The following is a 27837-nucleotide window of genomic DNA, read 5'->3' on the forward strand; positions in this document are numbered from 1 at the left end:
AATTTTTCATTTATTGAAACTATTTCTCAATATCAATCCATATATTACATGGCAAAGGGTAATTTTGTTACTAAAATTATAGTACTAGATCAAAGAAAGGGGTTCATTGCATACAATGAGCCATATAAAGCTGAAACTTGAATAATCCCCTTATTCTTTGTTATCTTCACCCCATCTTCACCCCAGACTATTTGCAAAACTTTTTTTTTTTTTCCCTGTCGCTCCAATTTTTTTCTGAAAAAATCTGAGAATCAACAAATGAAATTGGTGTGGCCTAAGATAGTTGTTAAAACAACAGATTTTTCTGTTGCTGTTTCTGAAAATCCTCCACCTGCATGTTATGCATGCTTAAGTGCACAAAAATGGTCCCCATATTGAATGTGATATATTTGACCACAGAGGTACTGTTTGTCCTGGTCAGTGACACTGCAGTATCACTCAAAATGCCAGGGGGCTCTTACACCATGTCAATTTGGCAGGGACAAAGTGATAAAGATCTTGAGCACTTGAAAATAATGGCTGCCTGTTATGTGATGCCAGTGGTTCCACCAAACAATGCTATTCTACAAAACCTTATGGTAAAATTGATATACATTTTGCACAAGAAGGTGACAGATAGTCACCGAAATGTCGGTGGAATAAATCTCTTGGTTGTGTAAAAGGAGTCTTTTTATTCAGTGACTTACCAACCTGATGAAACTATTCACAGAGGCATTTTGCACACTGTACTACAAAGTCGCCTGTATACATATCTACTGTATATATATATTGATTGCAAAGGAACACAGATGATGGGGAAAACATTGTAGTACATGTATAGGGTCATATACATGTAGCTCATATTCACACTGTGACAACATGGTCAGTGAAGAATCAAGTCTTCAAAATCTCAGGGTAAAACAGCAGCCAAGACATCTGATTGTAACAACGTAAGTGTTGGATGATATGGCAAAGTAAAACAACTTAAGAAACACTTTACACATGCATACATGTGTAATGCACAAATACTGGCACACGGTGATGTATCAGTATGCTAATTTACCCTGACATTACCATTACGTAAATACAAAACAACAGGCCAGCATGACAGTACAACAATATCTAACATTTATTGGAAGTCCTGTTAAGTTATAGTGATCTCCAAGCAAATACTGTAGGAATGACTGTCATGTCTTTCCTCAGTACTTGTTTAAATGCTGCAATGAACTTTCTCCTACTCCTAATGAGGTGATATACAATCCTTTCAGAGATATTGTTTGTGAAAGAGATGCAGAAAAAAGTACATTAGGAAGACAAAAAATTCTCCCTCCAGATGACTGCCTCTTAAGTTTACCTAGACATAGAACACTATCAACAATCAAGCATTGATCAATCAATGTAGTGTTGATATCAATAAATATCAACTGTCCATAATACTGCTTCATCCTATGCAAACTGTGTCTTCTTATACTGTGTAACATAACGTTACATACTTTTGTAAGGTAAGGCAGTATTTGCAAAGTGCTACATACATATAAGGGAACTATACAGAAAAAGTAGCACACTTAAATCTTACTGACATATCATTGGTACACTCATACCAAGGAGGTTTTATCTAGATAAAACCTTGCTCATACATACATGGGGTCATTTAGTTGGACCACATAGGATTCACTGCATCACCAGGGCAAGAACAGCCCAATAAATCTGATGTTACATTTCCTTGATATAAAAATTTCTAACCTTCAATTATTACATAACATGGTAAACTGAGGTAACAGTGGAGTACATACATATAGTTTGGCAACTCATACAAAATGCTACAAAATAGCATTGCAACGCTAGACGTAGAACATAAACATATACATGCTCAATCAAAGAAATTACTAGCTGATAGTACAACTCATCCAAATGCAAGTAGTCTTCTGTTTAAGACCATGTACATTTACATACTGTACATGTAAATTTAACTTCTAGTTTGAAAGCACTTATGATGACATGCCAGCAAGTTTTTTTGGCACTGAATATAAGAATCCAACTTTTGTAAAAGTATAATATGCAGATACTACTGTATGTGTAGTTGATGATTGCTTTACCATAGTTCTAGTTACTGTCATGTCAAGTACAATAAAGATGTTTTATCAGAGAAGGATACAAGGCCAGTTGTAAGTAGGTTAGGGTGAACCCAAATGAATCAAGTCACACTTTTCATCATGGTGTAACAAGCTTTAGTGGGGAAATTGGAGACAGAGATGCTCTAGAAATGACATGTCGCTATCACAAAACCAAGTTAGCCTCTGACATTCTCACACTTTCATTATGTGAAAAGTCAGAGGGTCTTTAAACAGATTACATCAGCGAGCTCATCTTCCAAAGAGCAGCCGATCCAATACTAATCATGTCAGCTACTGCTGAGATGAATAATGGCCCAAGATATGGCACGCCTGCTTTCCCCATGTAATTCAATCTAGTCCTCAACACAACCAACCAGCAACATTTCCATACCTTGAATTATTCAGACATGTACATTCATTTTCTGGTTGTAACGACAAGAAAAACAAGCATCTTCACAGACTGACAGCCCACTGATAATGGTTGAGACAGCAGCGCCATTTTGATACCATCTGATTTGATTAGAGCGGGAAGAGAAATCCTAATACTATCTTGGATCGAGGATAATAAGTTTTGAGACTCCCAAGTGCCATTTTCAGCTGGCTGTCCTTGTATACAAGTCAGACATGGCAGCTTCATCTTCTAACCTAATTACTGTGGTACACTCTCTTTCCTCTAAGACTTCATACATTGTGTAAATGGCAGTTTGGGTACCCACTTTTTTTCAGCTTGTATGTTGCATTGGCAAGTAAAAATGCATCAAACCTTATCCCTAAAGTACAGGCATGTTTGGCAAATGTTCTAATAGTCAAATAGGTCACCTGAGTGTTTTTGCTTTCACTACATTAAACGAAGAGGTTGAATTAGTTGAAATTCTTAAAAGAATTGTATAATCTAGCCTAGCTAAAAATATGCTTGCAACTAAATTGTACATCCCGCCTGTGTCCCGCCAACTGCAAATGCACACAGGGTCCCAGTCCTTAGGACAGGACATTAATCCGTGGCCCACTGTTCAGTATGCTTGTCGAAAAGAGCTTTAAATTGGGACTTTCATTGTACATGTATTTCTCTTTCGTCGGATCCTCTCAAAGATATATTAGTCAAAACCCTTGCCACATCTTTCAGGTATAGGTGCAATGTCCCACCAACAAAGATATAACTTTTCCTGGCTTCTAAAGAATACATTTTTGGGCCTTCCTCTTCAGACTTGATACAACACTTACAAACATTTAAAAAGGCAGAATTAAATCTTTCTGAACAGACTACTGGAAGGAACATGTACAATTTGTAACCTTGGTCAGCTTCTATTTTGTATCTAACCAAGCCAATTTACCAATATGTGAACGCAACCATCCTTAAGCATTGTAAAAGACATCCACTGCATCAGAACATATTATCTTTTTGAGGCACTTGTTCAGCCCAAATTCTGATTTCTACATGTAGGTTATACTACAAAGTGGTCTGGTTATTTGTAGCAAAGAAAGTACAATAAAATAGCCATAGAATACTTCTATTTTCTTAAACTCGCACCTTTGTTTAACTGCATAGTGATTCTAGCTAGACATTTCTAGCAAATAATACATTAAAACTTTTTCCTCATGTACATGTACATCTACAAAAATGACATATCTAAAACATTGGCACTTTCCATGGGGTTAGGACTTTACTAGCAATACAACATAATATTGTGAAGAGCATTCACACTTTTTCATCAGTACCATGATAGTATAGCTATGTATACATGCATGTACATAACAAATCTCAAACATTGGCACTTTCATTCTCACATGGCAAATCCTACAGAGAGCCCACTTCAAATTGATTGACAGACTTTTACATTATAGCATACTAGTATTAAATGACATTTAAAGAATTTTATGAAACATAGAAATATTAGATAATCTGAAATATCATACAAGATTATATTCTTTTAACTACTTAAGATATGTATGACTAAGATGCATAGAGCTCACTTAGAGTAAAATGTGTATGTTGACCACTGAAGGTTGAAACTGCCCATTGTCGTGATTGCTACGCAAACCCACCGGTCACATCTGGGTCAGACTCAGCCTTCCGCAGACCCCTGCAAATGATATAAAAGGAAAGCTCATCAACGTGTCCGGGACAAGCTGATACCAGTTCAAGTCCAAATTAACCCTCACGGCCTCTTCTCCTGATAAATCTCCGTCCAATTCATTTCATAAGTGTAGAGATCACTTCTGCAACCTTCAGAAGTAACCACTTGAGGTGGCAACTTGACCTTGTAGGACACTTTCCTAAGTAGCCAACTTTTCATCACACAAGGTGCCACCGTATCACACCTCTCTGCCACCCCCATTCTGTCTCTTTAGAAGGAAACAAAATGTCGGATTAGAAGGAAACAAAATGTCGGATCTGCACTACTGATTTCTGCAAGTGTGTCCTTTGGCTAAAATTGGGAAAGTACTCCTCCCTTTTAAGAAATTTGGAATATATTCCGCTGACCATTTGAGTTAACGGACCACAGATTTTAACCATCTGCAGTGGTCTTAGAATAGGTGCAGAAATCTTTCATTTTTGCCGACATTTACTGTTGGAGCCAGAATGATGCCATTCCTTCATTCTGATGAAAAATGTTCTTTAGATGTAGAATGGCAGTAATGTCAAAACCATCTGTGATCTTCAAGGAGCCAAGCAGACAGGACGGTTGTTTGACTCGTTCTCTACCTCTTCTTTAATCTAGGAACCTTGTAGATTCAGGAAGCAAAGGTTACATCGACAAATGGACACCAAAATTGGGTCTGGCCTTGGCTTTCAATCAGTGTAAGACAGACAAGAAGAAAGTTCCCAATACTCTTAGACTCTGTGGCGTAATTACATGAGTGGCTGGCTACCCCTCCCATTACGATAAGACTGGCAGGAAGGGATGTTAGAAATATGAAAGGTATTGATCGCATGCTGAATCACATGTCTAGGATGTGGGGAGAGATTGGTTTTTGCCATTAGCCAGTATCCGGCTGCACACTTGGACCTTTTGTGGTAATTACAGCACTGCTCATGCTAACATGGCATGATCCCCTTCCATCACGATAAGGACTGTGTGAAACTTTGGCGAAATACAAGGTAAAAGTCAAAGTATGACAGGTTCGCCTCGGCGCCTTATCTCCCGGCCGCGATGTGCCCCGCATGAGAACGACATACGTGGCTTCCAACTCGTACGGACAGGTGCGTAAGTCCCCCGTCCTGTGATTTATGACTGGAGTTCCCTGTTCAAGGGGACATTGTGAGTTTTCCATGAATCTGATCGCCTCTCACATGACATGGTATATAGATCGTGTCAAATTGCGGTAACCACTGTTTTGCATGTAAAACGGGGATTTGGCTGCTCGGGCCTTAACCATGCTCATGTCCGACTCTTTCATCTCTGCTGCACTTGCAATTCTGAGGCTTACCAGTACTTTTTGTACGTGGTGTTTGAAAACCATCTAAATCTTTTAACATTTGAGTGCAGACAGTGATGTCTCATGAGGTTTGTTTTAAGGATGGAATAGCCATTGATAGTAAAATATAACTTTTGATGGATCAAAGTTTTTCCCCAAAAAATTACAAGAGCTTGACATTATTGTAAACATGTCTCAATAGCACATGGTAATGGGACTTCTATAAGAAGAATCTGCCAAAATGAGGTCAATGGCATTGAACATAAAACTGTTTTTACAATTCTGTGGCATGTACATGTGATGCAAATGTGAATGTAGGTTCCACTGTTGCAGCAATTGCTTGCAACATCCACAACTGCTACAATTGTATGACGAAGACCATAACATTTCTGCCAGTTCAGTTGCAATAGAGACATTTTTCACCAAGGTTGTTTTTGATCTAAGTATAATACACCAAAGTTTTAAGTTTATGTACCCACAATATGAGGGCACTTTACAATATATAAAACTACTAACACATTCTGAAATGTATGATCAGCTTTTTGAAGCATATACAATGGAAAACATGGTACGTTTGTAAATTCAAGTTTTTTGTCAGACTCAAACAGCAAGATAAAGTGTCTTTTAATGGATAGCTGCTTTAGTAAGCACTACAAAGTTCCAGAGTTACCCTTGTCTACACCAGGTGCATGAACTGTATAATGTGCATTGAGTAAATCTTAGTTATATCATAGCTTTTTCATTTATCATTAGCAACCAGGAGGATTTGTCTAGAATTGTGAAAGTTATGGGCAGACTTGTGGTTTCTTGGAAGACCCTGCGGTCAGTTTGACACAAGCCCTCAGCCCAATCATGAGCACTTTGGTAATAAGTTTTTCTCTTCACGTCTAAAGCGGTCCTACTTGGGGGACCTGGGGGGTCTCAGGCTGAGTGTCCACCAGTCCAATTAATGAAGAGGACTGGGCACTCTAATGAGAGAACATGAAGACACCAGGTGGGTGGGGGAAAGCTGGTTATCAGGCCAGAATGATGACCTTCCCTGGTCAGTGCTTTCTGCTATTTCCAACACAACCAATTATCGTCCGGGGCCAGGGTAATGTGGCCACATTTTCCGTGCCATTAACCTTTAATGCAGTATCATCCGGAGGAAAACATTAGTCCATTGACCAATACTCCTGCAATTTCCAATTGAGCCAAAAAGCCCTCTGATAGATCCTCCACGACTGGTCCTGAAGCCAAATCAAAAGCTCTTTCCCCTAGATATATTGCCGGAGTAATGCACAGTTATTCGGATTACGAAAGCAAATGCCATTACAGGTAAGGAGACATAGAGACATGGTAATTTGGCATGTCGCGGTGTCCGGGGGTCACCGGAACACCCGTTAACTGTCGCTGCCCATAACCCACCCTACAAATCTACCTGGATTTCTTGTCCTTCTTATCCTTCTTCTTGGTCTTCGGTGCCGGGAACTTTGGCGGAGGCATGACCTTCGAGGCCTGAAAAGGAGGAAGAAGACGGGCAAGTTTGCCCCATTAAAAGCGCTAAATCAACCATAAAATCCATCTCCATAAGTTGCTATTGATCCAATTCAGTGGATACAGGGGGAGAATTGACTGCATCGATTGAGGTCCAAACTTTGAAAGGCCAGACTTACCCACAATCTTGCTAATATCCTTTTCCTTTGCAGTATAATCAGCTAATAGGGTGCTTTTATTGTGTAAGTGTATTGCTTTTGGCCATAGTGGTATCAAAGCTTCCTAAGTCGTTGCGTTTTACTGGTCGTCTCTTTGGAATTGAGGTATCAACGTGGCTGACCAGCGAGTAACTGTTCTTTTACCCCGCCAATTGCATGGACATTGTAGAGATAGGAAGAGCGTATCCTCTCTGGACCAATAACAGTCATCCTCTCGTAAAGTGAAACATCTTGTTGTAGAGACCTGACGACTGACCGCTACAATGTCTGCCCGTTTCCAGCGCGGAGTTAGGGCCATCATAAACTAATCAAGCCGTCCAACAAATCTACTCCAGATGGTACATTCTGAGGTTTAATTAAGGAGTGGCTGGTGATTGATATCAGCGTTTAAAGGTTTTAGTGGCCAGGGCCCATGTTAGAGCACATATTGGATACAAGCATTAGGAACTCCAAAGTTTCTGACCTAGGCCACCCAAGGGTCAAGTCATTGCACCATGTTGTAATTTCCCACATGTGCAGTACTTTTCAATGGCCATTAATTCCCTTTTATGTCAGGTATAAAGGATTTGTGTTGTGGCAAGGTGAAAGGACTGTCCATATGCTCGGCACATTAAACTAAACCATGACCTTTTTTCGGATTAGCTTTGCTGAATTCACAAAAAATACTGCCCTCAAAAAGAGCTCGCAGACAGTGTGATCATGAAAGTTTTACAGCAAATGAAATAAAATCAGGGTATAGTCATAATGAAAATGAGATAGAGTAATTGAAAATCATGTTAAAATTCTCTGAATCTGAAATAATGATGACCAGTTCACCTGAACATTTCTGTTTTATAAAACTGACAGTGACATTTTTCTACATTCCCTGATTCCTAGCTTGTCTTTGCCGTTACATCAACAGCCTTATCCAAAATTTCATATGAACTTCAGACATGTGATTGCCATTTCTCCACACTATACTCACAGATCCCCTACGAAGCAGCATGGGGGAGGAGTCTTTCCTGGCGGTCTCGGGTGTGGTCTCAGGTGTGGAGGGCGGGGTCTTGCCAGCCTGAGCAAAAATGGTGTCCCTGGACAGGCCTCTCTGGAATATGGCTGGTACAGATGACTTCCTCTGCTGGGTTTTCCCACGAGCCCATTTGAACTCTGGAATTGCGGAACATCATCTTAGCAACATCTATCTACAACACCCTTCATACGAAATCATTGAACTCTTGTTAAATACAACAATTTAACAAACAGACAAAAATGTAAAGAGCCTATAATTTTCGATCAACAGATCACAGAATAATTTACTTCAATCACTCTAGATATACTGTAGGCAATTGGACTTTGATTTGCTCTTTTCCATTTTAAATTCTGCATGTTAACAAAGTTTAATTTCCATGAGGTGTTGTAAAGATGTATTAATGCTGTGTCACAGACATTGTTACATAAGGCCACACCAAGTGTGTGGGGACTCAACTACTAAATTATTTTTTAACTGCAGGCTCAACAATGCAAGATGACCCATTGAACTACAATTTCCAGATCTATATATAGCCCCAGTCTGAACTGTGCTATACAACCTTCTTGTCAGCTTTCACACCTAATCTCTGTAAATATACTTTTCATCACATCCACTGCAGGGCATTTCATAAACCCACAAAAACTTCCTGTACTAACTTTACTAACCTGTGTCTGTTTATATCAAAGACCACCTGTTACACAAACAGTTAAGAATTGGATGGCAGTTGGCATTTCAAAATTTTGAATATATCGCCTCTAGAAACACACTTTTCCTGCAATTCTTCTTGTCAGAGAAGAGGACTTGGACCAGTTAGTATATGCAAGATGTCAGGAAAGGGGAGCCATGCAAACAAATGGATATGACAGACGGGAGAACGTGATTAATGTGTACATGTCTGTACTCCTTGTCCCTGTCAAAATGGGCGCTGCATGCGGAGGTCATGCGGAGGTGAAACGATACAGAGTTCGGCAAGATGTCACACCTTTATGTAATCATACACGTAGGAACAGAGAGAATGCGTTCAACAACATCTTCATCCTCATTCATGGTAGTTTACATCTTGGCATGACATGGAAGGTGTACCAACGCAGGTGTGTCTGGAACAGGTAAACACCATCACATCATTTCCTGGGTGTGTGTGGGTTGTGAAGACTTTTTTGTGCACCAACACATACAATGTAAGTCACCTTGACTCCCTCTTCCTAGCATTGGTACTCTATGTCTGGATTCTTAATGAAGTACAGTACAACAGGATAGGAGCTCCAAAACCAACATTGAAGTTAACCTGCCAGACATGTAACAGCATGGAAAGTCTTGTCATGTCATGTACGTATATTTTTCCTACATATTGGTCACAAATTATTTACATAATAGTAGATGTAAATATGCTATCAAATAGCTGTCAACTTAAATATCAAGAAAATATTTGGTACAAAACCAGACTTTGAACAGGTGGCGCTTTTAGTCTGTGTTTTCAGAGGTGAGGGTAAAAGTGTCTCCAAAATGGAGGTGGCATTTTTTCTCCTGTCCAGGTACAATACACCGTGAGTTAATCTAATCAACTTCCTCTTTGTAGTATGGTGACAATCTTTTGATTAATGTGCACTTCCTTTGAATAACATTTTCTGACATGCTGACAGACACTGGGTACATACATGACACTCCCACCATCCCTTAAACAAGCATACATGTGTGACAACATCTGTCTGGAAGCAAATGTCAAAAGAGTACTATTTATTCTGACTGAACTTTACAATTTGAACTTTGGTCATGACAATCTCGCCACCAGAAAAACACTTCCTGAGAGCCATTTTTGCACCACAGAGTGGCAGGTCGCCCCGAGTAAACACCCAGACGCCCGAGAAAGCAAACACACTCATACAGAACATTTAACAATCAAAATATGGCTGGCTTATCAGCCTCTGTCAACATTGTTATTGCAGAAAAATTGGAGTTTATAGACTGCCAAACATAATGAACACCATTGTTTGGGGGACAAACAAGATATGAAGTGCCGACACGCCGCCAACACCTGTTGTCTCCGACAACGCTCAGACGTGTCACGGATGGCGAGATAGCAAACTGCGATATCCCGTTGCCGTGGCAACCAATGGCTATCTTGTCGAGGTGTCCGAGGGTGATATTTGCTCAGACCTCAGGTGAGAGGACACCACCCTGGTAACCTGTTGCCCTAAGAGCTATGGAGCAAACAAGCCAGTTTGTCAGACAAGCAGGACCTGCATATTGCTACAATGTAGATGGACCCGATACGGAAGCTTGGTGTTTTGTACTCGCCACCAAGCTCGAACTTGGAAACTCATTTGCGTGACAATTGAGCGACAGATCTAAAAAGCCGACAAGACTAATCCTCGCCCCCAGACGAGGGCTGGAGTGTGTTAAACTTTGTCAGGTATTGTCGTAGTGTCATGTGCTGACAGGCAGATACAAATCTACCTTTCTTCTGACAAACACCAAAGGGCACACAGAATTAGATTAGACCACCTGGACTTATTACAGAAAGTCCTTCATGTTTGACTTCAACTATGGATTTGGATATTTGTCAAACTTCTGAGGAATGACTTGCACAACGCCGCCTCTCCATGAGGCAAGAGTCCAATCTGTGACAGCAATTTATTGCTCCAGAGTGAAGTGCAATGTACTTTATAACTAGACTCTAGGTGTGTTACTAGATAAGCATCTACATTCTGGGGACAAGCTCTCGCCCGCCATGGACGCGCCACATACAGGTTGGCAGTTCCCATTGACGATGTGATGTGACGTCAAGCTTACAGCAAGGGTCATATTTGTTTGTAAGCACTGTGGAGAATATCACCCTGGTTACTGTCACCCCACCAATGTATGGAACAAAACACATACATTTGCTCCGCAATCAATGTTGACATGTGGTTACGACACGAAAGCATACTAACCTTGTCCTTTTTTTATACTCTGGAATTTAGGACTGGGTTAGAACACAATAATTGGCTAAAACATCATGTCATTTCCATAGGAAATTGCTTGTAGTTCTTGTCGAACAAAGCAAAAAAATAAATATGACAGACAAAGAGAGATTTTCAGTGGGCAGGTGCTCCTACACAGTTGTACAGATACGATCTATGTTGCCTCTGGCATACAGAAACCCATGATCAACCACAAACCATCATGGGGGACCACATTTCCTACCAACATACCACACACAAATAGGAATTTCAAATAATTAATCTGCATGTACAAAATATCACAGCTGTTTCAAAGTACTTCAAACTCATTATAATCAAGAAACAAAAATAGTACATGCACTAGACAAATATAGAACCATCATACCTGTATACATAGTGTGTTTACACCATACATACATTTGTACATGTACTGGCCATGGGGTACAACACACTTAATAAATGAGGCAACAAAAGTAACAACCATGACATCACCTTTGAAGGACATGCACAATGCTTCCTTTACTTTTCAATTCAATATCAATTTCCAAATCAGATGGCCCCATATGCCTTTTTTGAGATGTAGATGGTCCAATATTAGTAATAACCCCCTGATAAGGATCTCTGGACACAGGTAAGTTATGGTTGTCTCCTGTACTAATTGTGTTTGGTCACGAATGCTGCATTCCCAAGTGCTAGTGGCAAAAGGTAGGAAGGCCCTTGTGGGACACCAATAAATCATCAAAAGGTTGAAAAAGATCTGAATACCACACAGAAATTGTAGCAGGTATTGTCTTTTTTGATTCCTAGAAAATTTTTAAAAGCATCAGGTCCATCAAAAATCTGAGAAAAAGAAAGCTCAGTAATTCATAACTAAAACGACCAGTGTACTATTACTACTGTAGCAACTTATTACAAAATCATTACAAAAATCTATGAACACTCTCTACAGCATGTAATCTGTGATTTTACATGAATTTGTTTGGTTGTGATGAAAGCAAGGTCCACATTAAAAACAAGTAATTAGTCAAGTGCAGGATATTGGGATTAAACTCTTAAACCGGCTGTACATGTAGGTGGAAGAAAGATGTGGTGATTTTTCCCTTTGGTTCTTTGAAAAGTGATTTATGTCATGTTCTCTTGATGGGTTTATCGCAGTCACCCCTTCACTTGTTATGTCTGACAATCACTATGGGAGCTGACAATAGTAGCTTCCCCGCCTGCCCTACGGGCCTTTGTTTGGTCCCGCTGATGTTAAAGATAAAACCAGACGTGACAGCGACACTTTGCCGCACACCTACCTCATTTGTTCGGCGTGTAAATTTTTCATGAAACCTTCCGAGACTGGGAGAGGGCAAAACAATGCTTATCTGTGCAACAAATCTCTCATAATTGAAACAAAGGCAAGACGAAGCACTAGCAACGCCAGCATGTCTGCAGCTAGGTTCCAACATTTCACACATTTTCACCAAGTTAATGTCGGGGTCAGGGTAGAGAACATTCACTTCCTGAGCAAGACTATAGACCACACTATAATTACATTAATAATGTGATACAAGCCACTCGACATGGCTGTACTTTGTTCTTTTCCTGTTTCATTTGTATGAAATATTAATATCTGGCAGCCAACGGCCCATTTTATGGCGTTGTTAATGGAATCTGCTTGGGCGACATGAATAAATTGATGACATATGTTCATTAATGCAGGCTAGATTGCTATCTGTCTCCTGACCCGCAAACTACCCTTCCTTGCCATTTGTCTTCCAGAAACTGGGGAAAATAGAACGGGTTGTCACGCAAGGATCTGAAATCATCTTGAGACACCTTAACTCAACCGTTCAAAACAGAGCAGGTGAATTTATAGGTGATTTACAACTGTGACAACAGTAAATTTCTCTTCTCAAATGTGAACACATGCCTTCCTAATGTAAACATTATTTATTAATAAAAGATAATCACAACTCCTATACTTTGCCAACAATTTTTTTATGCTGGAACCTTTGTGTCCATAAATTTCTCACAACCGTTAGACGTTTATCTTCCAGATGGCCATGAAAGAAGCGTAGTTTCTCGTAAACTTCACTGGAGCTGTAAAAACATCATTAGTCTTGTGAAAAAAATATTGAAATATAAAGTGTGCAGTCACTGTTATGGTAAGATATATCATTAAGCAAACATTACAGTTACTTGTGTACACAACCAGAATAAGTTGGGCTTTTAAACATTGTATCTAGTCGCTTAACATCTCCAAGATTGTCAGACAGTTTGGGCAAATATGTAAAAAAAAACTAAGATGTTAATTTGTGTAAAGTAAGGTAGATAATCTTATCTAACAAGAACTGACAAACAGAAGATATTAACATTTATCATACCTTGTAATGTACCTGTACATTTGTAAGGTTTTCGTCTGTATGCAGAAAGAATTTTAAAGACTTTAACTTTGTTGTCCAGGCCAGTGGCCCTACACAATATTAAACAGTTTAGGAATGTCCTAAGCACTGTTATCATGGTTTCCTCCTGTATTTATGAACAAATTGTCAAATGTCAACTTGCACAAACCTCAAGGCTGAACTGTTAACATTCATGGACTGAAGCTGTACTAAAAAGTTGATAACCATAATCACCCCAATTGAATTAAGTAAGCAGTTAGTAGAAATGCCACAATCAGCATTGGGTGAAAGACCAAGTCGAGAAGGTCACACAGCTCCATAGAGACAGTTCTGAGTTAGACCCCCCTGACAGCAGGTGCCATCCTGCCCTCACTCAAAACACTTAACAGCCATCTTCAAGTCTAATTCCTCCCACCCTGCTGTCACTTCTCCTACTGGGACCGCACCATCATTACCGATACCTCATCTCGTGGGGTTCCAGGGACCTTGGGTTGTTTTTGTTGTAGATATAAAGCTGGGCTGAAACCCTGAGATCCCCGAAATGATATGACTGGTCTTTCCATGGGGATATAAAGCTCACCTTCCCCTATCAGTTCATCTCTATCCAGGCAAAGTCAGGATTAGCATTTCATCTATTTGCAAAACCAAGGCCCTCACCAATGTTATCTTTCATTCGATGAATTTCTGTCTGGCTGGTTCAGAAAAGGTGATGGACATACATTGTACCTTTCATGGGTTTAGTCTATATACATTTTGTATAGTGCACAGTTAACACAATACATTGTATATCTCATCGCAAATAAAAATCAAATTAAATGTTAAATCTGTCTGGCTAAATGTTGCTTTAATACAAGTTCATTACATGTAGAATAGAGTTGGATAGAACTGAGCCCTGACTTATTTACATTAAAATCTACATATTATTATCATCATCCCAGGTGTATCATATGTCAAGAAAATGGAATATGGGTGTAACTTTGAAGCTTTGTTTTTTAACATTCTTCACTAGTTGTTTTACCGTACCTGCCAAAGAGTTTCATATAATTTTATATAGATGTTGTCAAGTTTCAGTTAGCAAGATTAAATTCAACTCAAGTTTCATGACCTCATACCTGTACCAAATGGTATCAATTAACCTTTTTGAGTGATGTATAAAATGTTTCTACCAAATGTCATGAACATTCATCCACAGCTTCTCTTATGCTGTTACCATCAAACACACATGCATTCATATCACACTACACCATAGCAAAACCAAAAACATAACCTTCTGGCAGAGGTAATAAAGCAGTATAACTTATAGTCCAGTGCTCTACTGAGGTTATCTTCCAGCATATGACAGTGATACGAGCATTAAAGTGCACAGATTTTTTCCCACTTGCCCCCCAGGAGTCAGTGACACACATATCTGTATGTAAACATTATTTATTATCTCTTATCTGTTCATCCAGGAGACATGGTAAGGTTGGTACTGCGGCACTGTGTGCATCACATCATATGTTATTCTCACAGCACAATTCAGCTACATGTGTAGCTAATTGTATCTAGTTGGCTGTAATACTGTAATGTTTGAAAGTTTGAATAAAAACCAAATCATCATCATAATTTTGTTGTGATTGTTAGCCCTGAGGGATGGAACATGTGCCATCACCCTGTCCCTGCCATTTGGCACTTACCTGCTGGTAGGTGGGTCCAGTGTGGACCCCTGGGGGACACCCGGTCAGGTGACAAGCAATAATAAACTAAATTTCCAAAGAGAGGTGAGGGACAGGGAAAGACACAGCTGTTTGGGTGCTACCATTTTAAATTTTGAAAAGTACCGGTAGATGGCTAAAATGAAGGGAAGAATACTTTTTCTAAATGTCAACTACCATTTCTAAATTCTGAGCACCAACCTTAGCATGTTTAGGAGTACATGTACTATACAGCCATACATGTATAGCACTAAACCTGCAAAAAGATTTTTACACACCTCTTCATTTAAAAGCATTGTTGGAAAGTCCTAAACCGACTATTTGCCTTTTCCTCACATTTAAAACAATTTAATCATCTGCATGCAGACAGCAGGCTCATAACAAAATATAACATTTCAAAGACATTGACAAAAGTGATACACAAAGTCTTCACTGTTACCTATCTTAGATAACGTTTCCAATGTAACAGTATGTAATCAAAAAGCTACTTACGTTTTGATGCCACATACAGCTTTTCTGAGGGAGAAAACAAAAAAAAGTCAAAACTTTGAAATTAGAGCCATCAAAGAGGAGTTGGAAGATGCTCATGAAATCAATATCTACTTAGACAAGTAGGAGTCTTTTCGGTTACCCCATTACCACATTAGAGTACACTGTACATTGATGATGTACTGCCCATATTCATGCTACCAACACCACAATTATGAAAATAAAGTTTAAAACACCTTCAAGTGACAAGTAGTGACTTACCATAGAACTTTTACTTGATGGATATGTAAAAGATGCAATAACAGAATATTAAAGCAAAAGTTTATTTCCCTGTCACTTCTTTGTCATTTATACCAGGTACCTCTTTTGCTGCAATTCGGCCAAGAAAAAGATTGTCCTCACATTAATGACGAATGCAGTACCACAAGAGCTTCAATAACAAGGATGACCACAACATGGCATGTTTTTGTGAAACAAGTTTGCAAAACAACTTTTGACAAAAGCTTACTGGAATGGCCACAGTTCTTCTAAAAAGGTTAAGGAAAAGGTCCTTCACCTCCCAATCAAAAAGTGGGCCATAAACAGTGCCTTATGAATAATTGATCATGACACAGCAAGACTGGGGTGCAACCTGACAGACGAACGCTACAGCTCTGTCCCTGGGTATCGGGCACAATGCTGCTTATCTACAAGCTAGATCCCTTTTATGAGAATGAAGATAAATTGATCGATAAGAAATCGCTGCCTATTTACAACACTGTGTTCCCTTGTACATGTATTATGACAACACGTCCCTTAAGACGTTCCGCTAGCAATCATAAATAAATATACATGTTATTCCAGTAAATTATTTGTCTGAAGTTGTTTTGCAAACTACTTTGTAAACTTGTTTCACTGAAAACATGCAACGTTTTCTTGTTTCACTAAAAACATGCCATGTTTTCATGTTTTGACCGTTCTTGTTTTGAAAGTTTGTAATTTGACTTTAGTTGTGTTTTGTCTTGATGTACCGAATCATAATAAATATACATGTTATTCCAGTTAACTATTTGTCTGAAGTTGTTTTGCAAACTACTTTTGTAAACTTGTTTCACTGAAAATATGCGACGTTTTCTTGTTTCACTAAAAACATGCCATGTTTTCATGTTTTGACCGTTCTTGTTTTGAAAGTTTGTAATTTGACTTAAGTTGTGTTTTGTCTTGATGTACCGACATACTGGCTGTTTACCCATATCACTGCTACAGGATGGACCATCACAGTCAAACTGCAAGGAGTACAATTTTGTCCAACACTAATAATGACATGGGAACCTAAGTCCAGTGAGATTTACAGATCTAAGCCTTATGTCAACTATATATATTGCAGTACATGGTATTGCCCATATTGAACATAAATTTTGAACTTTGACTTCCCAATGAAAATTGCTTCATTACAATTTGACAAAGAAGTTCAAACAAATTGTGAAAAAGTCCATACATTAACAATTTGACCAGTTAAAAATGAAGCAGCCAGACATTACGATCAATCTGGCATGATCACCCCACAACTTTTACGAGCACTACAACAGTCCTCTTGGCTGCATGGTAAATCTGACCATGGATGCTGTGACGTTAGTGAACTCTGTCAGATTTACACTGCTGTGTCAAAAGGGAACGTTTATTGTCCCCACAAGGCTGCACATTTACTGCCATTGAAAACTAGAGTTCCACGATCTCATACTTTGCCAAACAGTGTTATTGTTCACTTCCCTCACAAATAATGCAAATTGTTCAAAGAATAAAAAGTCTTATCTAAGCAAAGAAGGATATTGTAACATTTCTTCAGCAATTATGTAAATGAGGCCCTGATTTGCATGATTTATGTCTAATGTTGTTCACCCTTACTCAACTTCAAAATGCTGTATGAAATTCCAGTCATTTACCACCATGGAATTATTGTATTTTCTCCTTCATTATACAAATAAGGTATTCATTTGCACAACTTAAAAAAGCAATTAGGGGGTCCAAACGTACACGACTTACACTCTGTCCCAAAAGCTATCACTCAAAAACATGACCACGGCATGTCCAGAACACAAGATATCAAAAGCTGCTAGGAGGCCCATTATCAAATATTGTTGATCTTCATATTCCCAACCCCTACCGACCTACCAAATATCATAAGGATCCATCCACAGCTTCACGAGTTATGCTGCACACGCACACACACATACACAAACACACACACACTCACACACACACACAAACACACTCACACACACACACACTCACACACACACACACAAACGGCACCGAAAACATGTGACAAGTACAATAACTGGTTCTGACAGACAACTGCAGCAATACTCGACAGTGTGCACCATCTTCTTTGAGAATATTACTTCTGTTAATGATCCTAAAGTTCAACCGAAGTTCAACTCTGTACCAACTGCCTTTTGTCCTAAAATCAAAGGTCACTGGTGATCAGACCAAGTGTTACAAGTACTTTAGCAACCCACTATTATGTTTTTGATAGACAGGGGCAATTGTGGTACTGCACACTTGATCTGGATATAGAAAGGGTCCTGTTAGAATTTCAGTCCTTGACATTTTGCACATCCAGGCATCAAATTTTGCAATAAAACCATCATTACAAGCGATCCATCTATTTTCAGGGCCCAGCTGATATCATAATGGAACGTACAAAAAAAAATCACCCCCTGTGAAAGGTTGATACATCTAAGTGCTGATTGTCAGAGTAGTACATACATGTACCTCATTCAGGACATTGAAAAGGTTTAATACTTTTACCCTGGGTTTTGTCTGTTTGGGGTTGGTAGTACTTGGTACATGTACCTACCTACATGTACATGTACATGTAGTGTTGGTGTGTACATTTGTATATAATTCAGAGGATGTGTGTGCTTCATATTCAGAACAATTTCAAAGCTGCAAATATTGTTCATAAATGAAACCATTATGCACTCAACAAAGCCAGAAGACAAAAAAAAAAAGTTTTTTGAAATCCTCTTTTCTTAACATGCAAATTAGTTAGGTTGTTTTAAAACATAAGGTTGAAGCCCCAATTACACATAGCCGACTATGGCTTCCCGACCTTCTCCAGACCATGGTCTTGCCTGCTAGGCTAGCCAATCATGAATTTTGAACAATCAAAGTAGATAAAGTCATCTTCTACTTGGATGCGATCAGAATTCTGCTTAGATAGGATCTGAGGAGCAAACTAGCTCTAGAATAGGTTGGGTTTTAGGCTCCTCAAAACCTGGCACTGACCCTGGTTCGGGATTGGTCGGGAGCAAAGTCAAGAAATGTTCCTGAATGTGTGACAGGGGCTCAAGCAACTGTAAAGGAATGTTCGGTAATGCATACATGTGGACCAATGAGATTACTTTGCTGTCCAACCAATCTCTTTCAATAGATTTAGAAAAGAAGAAGTAGAGAGGAAAAATTGCATTAGCCATGGATTTTTTTAAATGATTTAGCACCCCCACCACACCAACTAAAAATTGTTAGACAAAACCTTAGCACATTAGCCCAAACGGAAAGATGATTGTTACATGTGTAATTCATGCAAAAGAGCTTTCATTGCAGTTTAAGGCATGAAGGGTGCTAGGAGGGTGACAACAGCACCACATGTTCCCTGCGCAGTCAAAACTGAACAGAATCAATGAAAGGTGCGACAGGCGGTCATCAGAAAGGGCAGCAATTGCTCCACAACAGAAGATAACAAAGGTGGGTGAAAGATTGCCTGCGATGTGAGAATAGCTGGAGGGATGGGAGATAAAGCTCACAGAGGGATTATGCAGGTCAGCAGGAGGAAGCAACAGGCTGGACCCTGAGGAGGATGGGTGGAGGTGGGAGAGATCCACTCACAGGTTAGGAGAAGGAACTGCACTCCATCAATGTCAGGGTGGGGGATGTAGGATCATCACCTGACCCAGAGGTGGACAGATTACCTGACCCACAGGTGGACAGATCACCTGACCCACAGGTGGACAGATCACCTGAACCACAGGTGGGCAGATCACCTGGACCACAGGTGGGCAGATCACCTGGACCACAGGTGGGCAGATCACCTGACATTATACCACGTGGAACAGCTTTGTCTTGTCAGTGCTGGGTATCACCTACCCTGTAGAGTCAGGTAAAACACTGTTTCACAAGGCCCCACATGTCCCAATTGTAGCACAGTAAGAGGAAACAACATGCCTACACAAGGCCCCACAGGTACAGATAAGGCAGCCTGCTCCATCACTGTCACAGGTCTGACAGGGTGATGACCAGCCTGCCCTGGGCCCAACATACACACACATATTAGCTCTTACATGGACTGGAACGCTTTATTGCAGCCACAACTAATAACGGCGATGTGCTGAGGTGTTCCAGTAGTGATAGGGAGGTGGGCACACACATTAAGAGACACACCCATGGGGTCATACAGGTGACAACAGACAATCCCTGGCATCTCAGAGGGCACCAATATTGAAAACCCTCTGGTGCAGAACAGAGCTTAACAGCTTGATGAGAGAGGACAGTGTACATGGACTACAGACACACCTATGAGATTTCTACCAGAATAAGTTTATTAAGAAAAGTCTTGTTACGAACACATTTCTTTCCACAACTGCTCCCCAGCTCCGAGGAGGTCAGCCTGTTCCCATCATGTAAACAGGAAACAGAACAAACCTCCAAGGAAGTAAGGATATTTTGCACAAGTACAAGCAAGACTTGTAACAAGAATTTCTTCTTAAAGTATTGCAAGGAAACTGGGTACAAAAATACACTCTGTCAGTTCTCCTTAACTATGCAACAAGTCCAGTCATCCCACTCTTTTTGAAAACTAATTACTTGGCAAAATGTTAAGATGAGGTTGCAAATGAGAAAATATGTCTTATCTCTCCAACCCATGTCCCCAGCTTCCCCTGATCTGAGGAGCCCACATCAATTTTTTGTCCAACATGTGAAAGGTTAATAATCTCCCGTTGTCCAGCCATGTCCGTATGACCACGGCTGCATGTAGATATCACCCGGCCTTTGTAATCAGCAACTATCTAGACTCACAGTCCCTGTGTAATTTTCACCAATCAATTTCCTCCCTGGCTCAGGCCGAGAGGCGGCTAAAGTTCTGCCATCAGCAGGTGTTCAGGCATGCTGAGGCCGGGAGACTTTCTCATTTCCAGTAACGGCACATTCCGTTTGGCATTAGGCTGAAATCTAAAGACCATCAGTGCCGGGGGTGAGCGGTGTGATTATAACACTACTGATAAGTTATCGCAGCCATTTCTCACTGTCACGACAGGACATCAACATTATCTGCCCACCAACACCTTTGGTCAGAGAGCACATCATCACCAGGATCGATAGTGAGGCACGCTGAACCCACATCTCTCCCGCCGACTTATGAACCACCGGCCGCTTTATGAAGACGTATCACCCCCGCACAAACTTGATGGAAAATTAGCTCAGTTTGTCTAAATCGTTGCTGATTTTGCAGGAAGCCGACCATTGATTTCCTGGCCAGACCGTCCATCCTCCTCATACATTTTCATTACTTCACTTCTACTGACCAACAATGATTGAAGTTGTGAAAACAGTTTTCCTTCTAATTGTTTCTTGATTCTCCCCCAGCAGCCCTTATCTCCCAACAGAAAGGCCCAAACAGATGTAATCACAGTTCTGTAGAAACATGCTTATCTGTGTAATAATGTGGAGGGGCTTTATCCTGTTACAGCCTCCAAGGCTACAGCCACAACTCGTCAATACTCCAATAAATCAAGTTCCAGGGCTACTGGAACTACTTAAAAATTTCAAACTCTGCCCTCTCAAACAAATAAAGAATACTTTTGCTTCACACATTCTTAACAGTGAAACTTAACTGCTGTAAGAAAATGTTAAATTTTACATTTCCTCTGCTTGATAAATTGTATAAGCCTTCACCAAAATAGTTTCCATACACAAATAATTATTGCATCTTGAGTTAGCCATGTCTGAAATATTGGAACTGTCAAATGCTCTCCTTTCCATGATTGAAGGCATTACTGTAGATTTCTTTTTCTCAACTTCATCAGTCTCCAAGTAAAACAAATTGAAATTTTACAATTGTCTGCAATATCTGATCAGAATATACTATGTTTAGTTTTTGACAACTTTTATACCATTTGTATTTTGTAGCCTTCATTACTCATTATATAGTTTGTTACTGCTTTATGAACGTTACAAATACACCCCAGCCTTAAGATATATTTTTAGTGATAGTAATACTGTGACACATACCAAGGTACAATAACTTACACTTATCTATCCCCACACCTTACATTTGACAACTTATAACTTTACATTCCATAGTTACATTACAAAATTGCATGTCATGATTGATTTCGGTGGGTAGGATAAACATAGAGCCATCACTACTGTTGTTACACTGATTTCACCGCACAACGCCATCACGTTTTCAAAGATCTTCAGGATCCTTGGAAAGAATAACACACAAGAAACACAATCTACAAAGTACAGTTGATCCTCATAGATGAGGGGAAGGTAGGAAGTTCTCAGAAGACTGATCTACAGCCAAGTGTTTGAAGATGAATCAAAAAGAAGTTGATGAAGATGAATCCCCATCCACAACAGCTTTCAAGTCCACTTCTTTGAAAAACAAGAGTCTAGCAGAGCTCTAGCTCCATCAGATGAGGGTGCAAGGATGATTTTGAAGGTGAAACAGGATTCAGAGGTGGGATACATTCAGACTTAATCACTCCCTTCATGCCATGGTGTTCACACCAGCATAATAGTTGTCTTCTCTTTCCAGAATCTCAGACAAGAGCAAAACTTGTCGAACCCAGTAAATGAAAATTTAGTGGTGCTTAGGTGGTGCCTTCATTTTCAGGGCTGATCCAATGGTTGTTACAAGTTCCTTGAAGTCTTTCATGGAGTGACGGGGATTGAAAGAAGAGAGGCTGCTGCTGCGCTGCTTCTTACGTTGAACAACTTCATCCACGTTTGTGGAGGACCCAGGCCGCAGACGCTGTCCCGGTCTCCGTCCGCTGTAGTCTCTTATTGTGACATCCGCATCTGAAAGGGATGTTCTGTAAATTTCTAGATTCAAATAATCATGACAACACTACAACAACATACATTTTGAACATAAAGAAAGAACCAACCTCTCTTTATTTTTGAAACACTCAATCAAATTATCAAAGCTTTTATGTGATTGTCTCCTGCACCAATCCCATTGTCTTGGCCTTACTTTTTCAACAAAAAACTATCAGACCTGTCATTTTGTCTTCGCTCATACAAATGTGCACTCCAGACTTGCGTGACTTCAAGCAGTTAAAAACTGAACGAATGTCTGTGAAACTGTTCCTTTACAGACATGACTACATCTCCATCTATCCAAGTGACAAACCCTTTTGAAAGGAAGGAAAGGGAACTTCATTTGAAACGCGTGTTCAACTTGGCACCACTCCACACGGAAAGCTGGTTATGATGTGTTAACAGCAGCATCTTTTCTGGACATGCCCCTGCAAGCCAGACACATTCCAAGGAAAGGTTTGCCTCTCTGTGAAACATGTGGCTGCTATAGCTGCAGGGAGGGTGTGAAACAAGTCAGGATGTTGTTGTACAGAGTGAGATTTGGCAGAATGGCAAGGCTGAATGTGTTCAAGCTTGAACTGAGAGACCCTCTGTTGGCCACCTCTATCCTGACTTGTTTGCAACGGCACAAATCAATGACAACCACAGTATAAACCCCTTACCGTATGCATCAATGAGGAGCTTGACAATATGGTCATGGCCATACATCGCTGCAAGGTGCAGTGGAGTGTAACCCTGTGAGAGTGAGGAAGACAAATTAAAGATAATCAACATTAGTGCAAATTATACTAAGTTTTAAACTACAGACACCGAGTATGTTTATTGATGAGCAAAGAAGTGTAACAAACTTATGACTTACAACATAATATAAATGCATCTTCTACCTCAGGGTCAGTATTTTTGGAGGTGGAGTTGTATAGTTTATGGCAATTGTTCATTGGAGTAATTGTGCCAACTTTCTTTGGAGTAATAATACCACAACACCAAATTTCTCATGGAGTATAACTTTTACTTATTGATAGCTATGGTAGATATGACAATGGCAACAGTAGCTGCTGCAGGAAGGAGTGTAAGTATGTCACATTTTCCTGTCTCGAGAGGAAAACATGAAAATCTCTGTTCTACACACACACCATCACACAGATAGCACCCACTCACAAACAGTTAACCTTATCAAGCAAGAATTTACTTGATGTTTTTCTGAGGGTGTCTCTTAAAGCCTTCCTGTTATTGAATTTGTGAACAAGATCAGCCTTGTCCATCTACCCCCCTCCCTCACTTTTGGTCAGGGTTAAGTACCGCACAGCACTATCTCCTCAGACTTCTGGTTTACAGACAGAGGTCTCTTTGAGTTGGACAATCTTGAACGACAAAATCCCTCCCCGTCTATTATCAAAGGGAAGGTAGGGCTAATCAATAGACAGCAAAGTTTCCTGACAACTGTGGAAGTCAGCCAAGAAGTTATAAATAAGATCTAGACATGAAGCAATGTGTCAAGTGACCAACGTCCCGACAGGAAGGTATACCATGTCACAAAGAGTCCTTGGGTTCTTTGTGAGTGTCCAGCATTGTCTAAAGTTACTATCACTGTGCCCTTATGTTTCCTGCAGGTCCTGCTTTGTCCTGACCATGCCTTTGATCTGCCCTGATCAAACGTTCTCTGCCCTTTGGTCCAAAGATAAGCTTTCACTTTCATGCTGGGTAAGGTTGTAGTGACATTATAACTTTTACATAGGCATGGACATGTGGCACCTACAGATGAACACATGTGTTATAAGTCAGCTCTAGTTTGGTCTATATGTACAAAACCACTATGAAATAAGGCAAAAGGACAACAGACAGTCTGACTTAGATTACATCGTACATTGTACAGTCCCCAGTCTAGGACAGAGTCACAGATTTACAATTTCCCTGGGGGCATAATTTGATGGTAACAAACAGCGGTCCTTTTTGTAGTGTTCTGTTAGCGAGTAAAAGTCAACATTGCACAATTTACGAGTAACTGCCAACATTATATAATTGTCAGTGTGTGTTTTAGCTTCAGGTGTTCCCAATAATTGGGGCTTTCCTCTTATTAGTTGTGATAACAGTTGTGAAGACACCGTGGATGGAATTAATGGGTTGGCAAAAGACGTATAATTGACCTATAAAATATGAAAAAAGCACTAAAGGAAAAAAATACCACCATTGTTCAATGCAGAATTTAAATGGTCCCATTTACTTTGAAGAGCCTGTTTTGTGCCCATTCAGTGAAAATTGTGTAATGTAAAAAAAAACAATGAAATGCAAAAAATAAAAAAAGATATGCAAAAGATAAAATGATATGCAAAAAAAAAGCTGCCCATTCATTTTTATTGCCTTTTCAATGTCTTTGGAGTGAGTTGTTCTTTGTCAAAAAAACATTGTATTCTACCATCATTTCAGTTATCTCTTGCAATAGAGGTAAAGATCTGCTTGGGACAAGTTAGGCAACATTGACATTAACACTTTCTGATGGCTCTCACACTGGACCAGGCAAATCTACAGGCCAACACCTGCATGTCTACTCTATCATATGCTACAATCAGAATAAAAGACTTATAATAGTGATTACAAGGTGTGGCATTTTTCTTTGAAGGTATAGGTGTGGAATAATTAGTACTCCAATGGGTTGGTCATTAAGAGGATAATTGGTGCTAGCACCTGGACGGGAGGTGAGACTTACTGATCAGGTGGGAAGTGAGAGCACAAAAGGTGAAACATACGCCCCACTGTAATGGACGTTAATGGTGTGGGGGGCCGACACAGATGCACTTTTGACAGGGACGTAACCTTTGATGTGCAGAGGTTAGGCGTGATGTACCCTGCTATCTGCTATGCTAGCAGGCTGTCATGCAAGCCTTTCACACCTCTCATTAAGTTGTCCTCTTGTTATGAATACGGCTATTCAGAAATGATATGATGAATTTTGTGCCCTCGGCAAGAAGGCTTCAGACAGGCCGAGCTTGCCCCGTGTCAAGCAGTGGCAGGCAGGGAGGCTAGCGGGGTCACGGGGCAATGAGGATCCCGCTGCAGGCTGCGTTTTTGATACAGCAGCCTAAATTTGATATCGCTACATCATAAACGATATTCATAATTTCATACAGCACTCATCCATGAAACAGATGTTTTTGCTCTTAAGTCCATCATTCAGGGATCAAATCTTTTATTTCCAAAACAATTTTAAGATGCAGACAACAATCTTTTAGATAACTCAAACAATGACATCAAAAGAGAGTGACAAATTCTACGCCTGAACCGAATTTTGTGCCGCTGGCGAGGAAAGTTAACTTGGTAAGATCATTTGCCCCGTGTCAAACAGTGTCAGGCAATCACACTGCAGAGGTCAGACCAGAGATCGTTAACTGTCTTCGGGGCGGCCGACTTGCCACGCAAGCTGTTAGATCTGAAAATACAATAGCGAAACGCGTGTAATATACACCTGCAGCGGTGTCAAACCACTGGTTTATGACAAACATCCCTCATCCATGGTGACCAAGCTGGTTCAATATCAAAGACAGACACTGGCTCATTTTTTCCCTCATCGTCATTAAAAATCCCTTTTTGTCATCACTAGCATATCTTGAAATGCTACTGGCACCAAAATGGCTGGGTGATCTTTTTTATGCTTCTTTGTTTTCTAATCAAAGCTCCTACATTTCTGCAGGGATCACAGAGGGCAAGTAAAGGTCAGAGAGGGGACAACCTGGCCACGCAATTCTCTCTCATCTCACCCTGGACAGCCACAATGCACCTGTCTGTACCTCATTCATCAGCAGCATCTTCTGTCTGAAGTTTCAGGGTTCAAGGTCTGGCTGGTATTAATCCGTGTTCTGATAGATGAGCACTTCAACTTTTAATGAGTATATCAACTACACTGGTCAAGCTTCCCGTATGTCACTGTTCACACCTTCCAAACATCACACATTCACATCAATCAGGGTACATCTGTGCAGAAGGCCAAGGGTTATTTGATCAATCTTTTTTTTTCAAATTTTTTTTCTAAGGTGATCATTCATAGTCTAATTTGTGGGTTTCTCACTCAGTCAGGCCAGTGTCAATGAAATAACTTAATCTAAAAAAGTTTGTTTCTTATTCTCTAATCGTGACATGCTGGACAAAATATGACTGGTGTCATAATAGTATCTACTGGGTATCTTTGGTATCTCTGCCAAGGCAATTTTATCAGTGTTTTTTTCCTCTTGAAAGTGTATCTTCAGAAACAAGTAGATCTACACTTGGATTTTGGCAAAAAACATTGTGAAATAGTGAAATATACCGGTAGTCTACCTAGCTGCTTTCTTTCAAACTACAGGCCACAAAATATACAAAAACCTACAAAGATACTGTGGTTTAGAATATGAGGAAAACTTAAGCTGCCATGTTCACAATAATCAACTCAATAGGCATAATGCCATTTAGGATATGATTGTGCAGACAAACAAGACTGCAACTATATAAACACACACAATACATACGTATAACTTGGCCAATCCTACCATCCCATTAAAACAAAAAAATCCTCCATTTTGTATGATATTCAGAAAAACTCTAGATCAATGTCAAAGAATTGTGGACTTCACCCTAAACTAAGAGAGTAAATATAAGGACGATTAAACTTTTCATCCAAGTCGCCATTGATAAACAGTTGCTCATAAAAGAAGTCACAAAATGTAGACCAGCTGGTACAACTGAGATTCATATAACAGTGATAAAAATCAGAATGTGTTGACCCTTATTAAGAAATATAAATAAAACAAAGGCTTTCCCTTGCTCCAGGCAAGAAATGCACTTACCCCCTGTCATGTCCACATCCATCAGCCAACAGCAGTTATCAGGTAGCAGGGCCACAAACACACAATATCACATGTTAATAATTAAATCAGCATTATGAAATATGAAGAGAGGACACTGCCAAGATATTAGAAAGCTCTGTTTGACAAGCCTGTATTAACCTTTGCAAATAGATTGGCAATGAATAAACCAGAAGTCATCCAATAGATCATCAATG

At 39.9% G+C, this 27837-nt stretch overlaps 1 protein-coding gene across 1 annotated transcript; it reads right to left on the reverse strand.

Annotated features, from left to right (window-relative positions):
• Positions 1-1084: 1084 nt before the first annotated feature.
• LOC136439097 (uncharacterized) lies at positions 1085-27736 on the reverse strand. The gene is made up of 7 exons (XM_066434275.1): positions 27623-27736; positions 23471-23543; positions 22695-22787; positions 15726-15749; positions 8169-8350; positions 6931-7007; positions 1085-4174 (listed from the first exon to the last, which is right to left on the reverse strand). The coding sequence occupies exons 2-7, from the start codon at positions 23514-23516 to the stop codon at positions 4123-4125; spliced, it is 474 nt and encodes a 157-aa protein (XP_066290372.1). The 5' UTR covers positions 23517-23543; positions 27623-27736; the 3' UTR covers positions 1085-4122.
• Positions 27737-27837: the final 101 nt, after the last annotated feature.

Source organism: Branchiostoma lanceolatum, chromosome 7 (genome assembly GCF_035083965.1).
Source record: "Branchiostoma lanceolatum isolate klBraLanc5 chromosome 7, klBraLanc5.hap2, whole genome shotgun sequence".
Lineage (NCBI taxonomy): Eukaryota > Metazoa > Chordata > Leptocardii > Amphioxiformes > Branchiostomatidae > Branchiostoma > Branchiostoma lanceolatum.

Bases quoted from the DNA above. Each gene is read 5' to 3' on its own strand.
- LOC136439097 (XM_066434275.1), bottom strand. From the start codon at position 23,516: ATGTATGGCCATGACCATATTGTCAAGCTCCTCATTGATGCATACG. The intron at 22,788-23,470 runs GTAAGGGGTTTA...CATCCCTTTCAG, and splicing joins GCTCCTCATTGATGCATACG to ATGCGGATGTCACAATAAGA. The intron at 15,750-22,694 runs GTAAGAAGCAGC...TTTCTCCCTCAG, and splicing joins CGTGGATGAAGTTGTTCAAC to AAAAGCTGTATGTGGCATCA.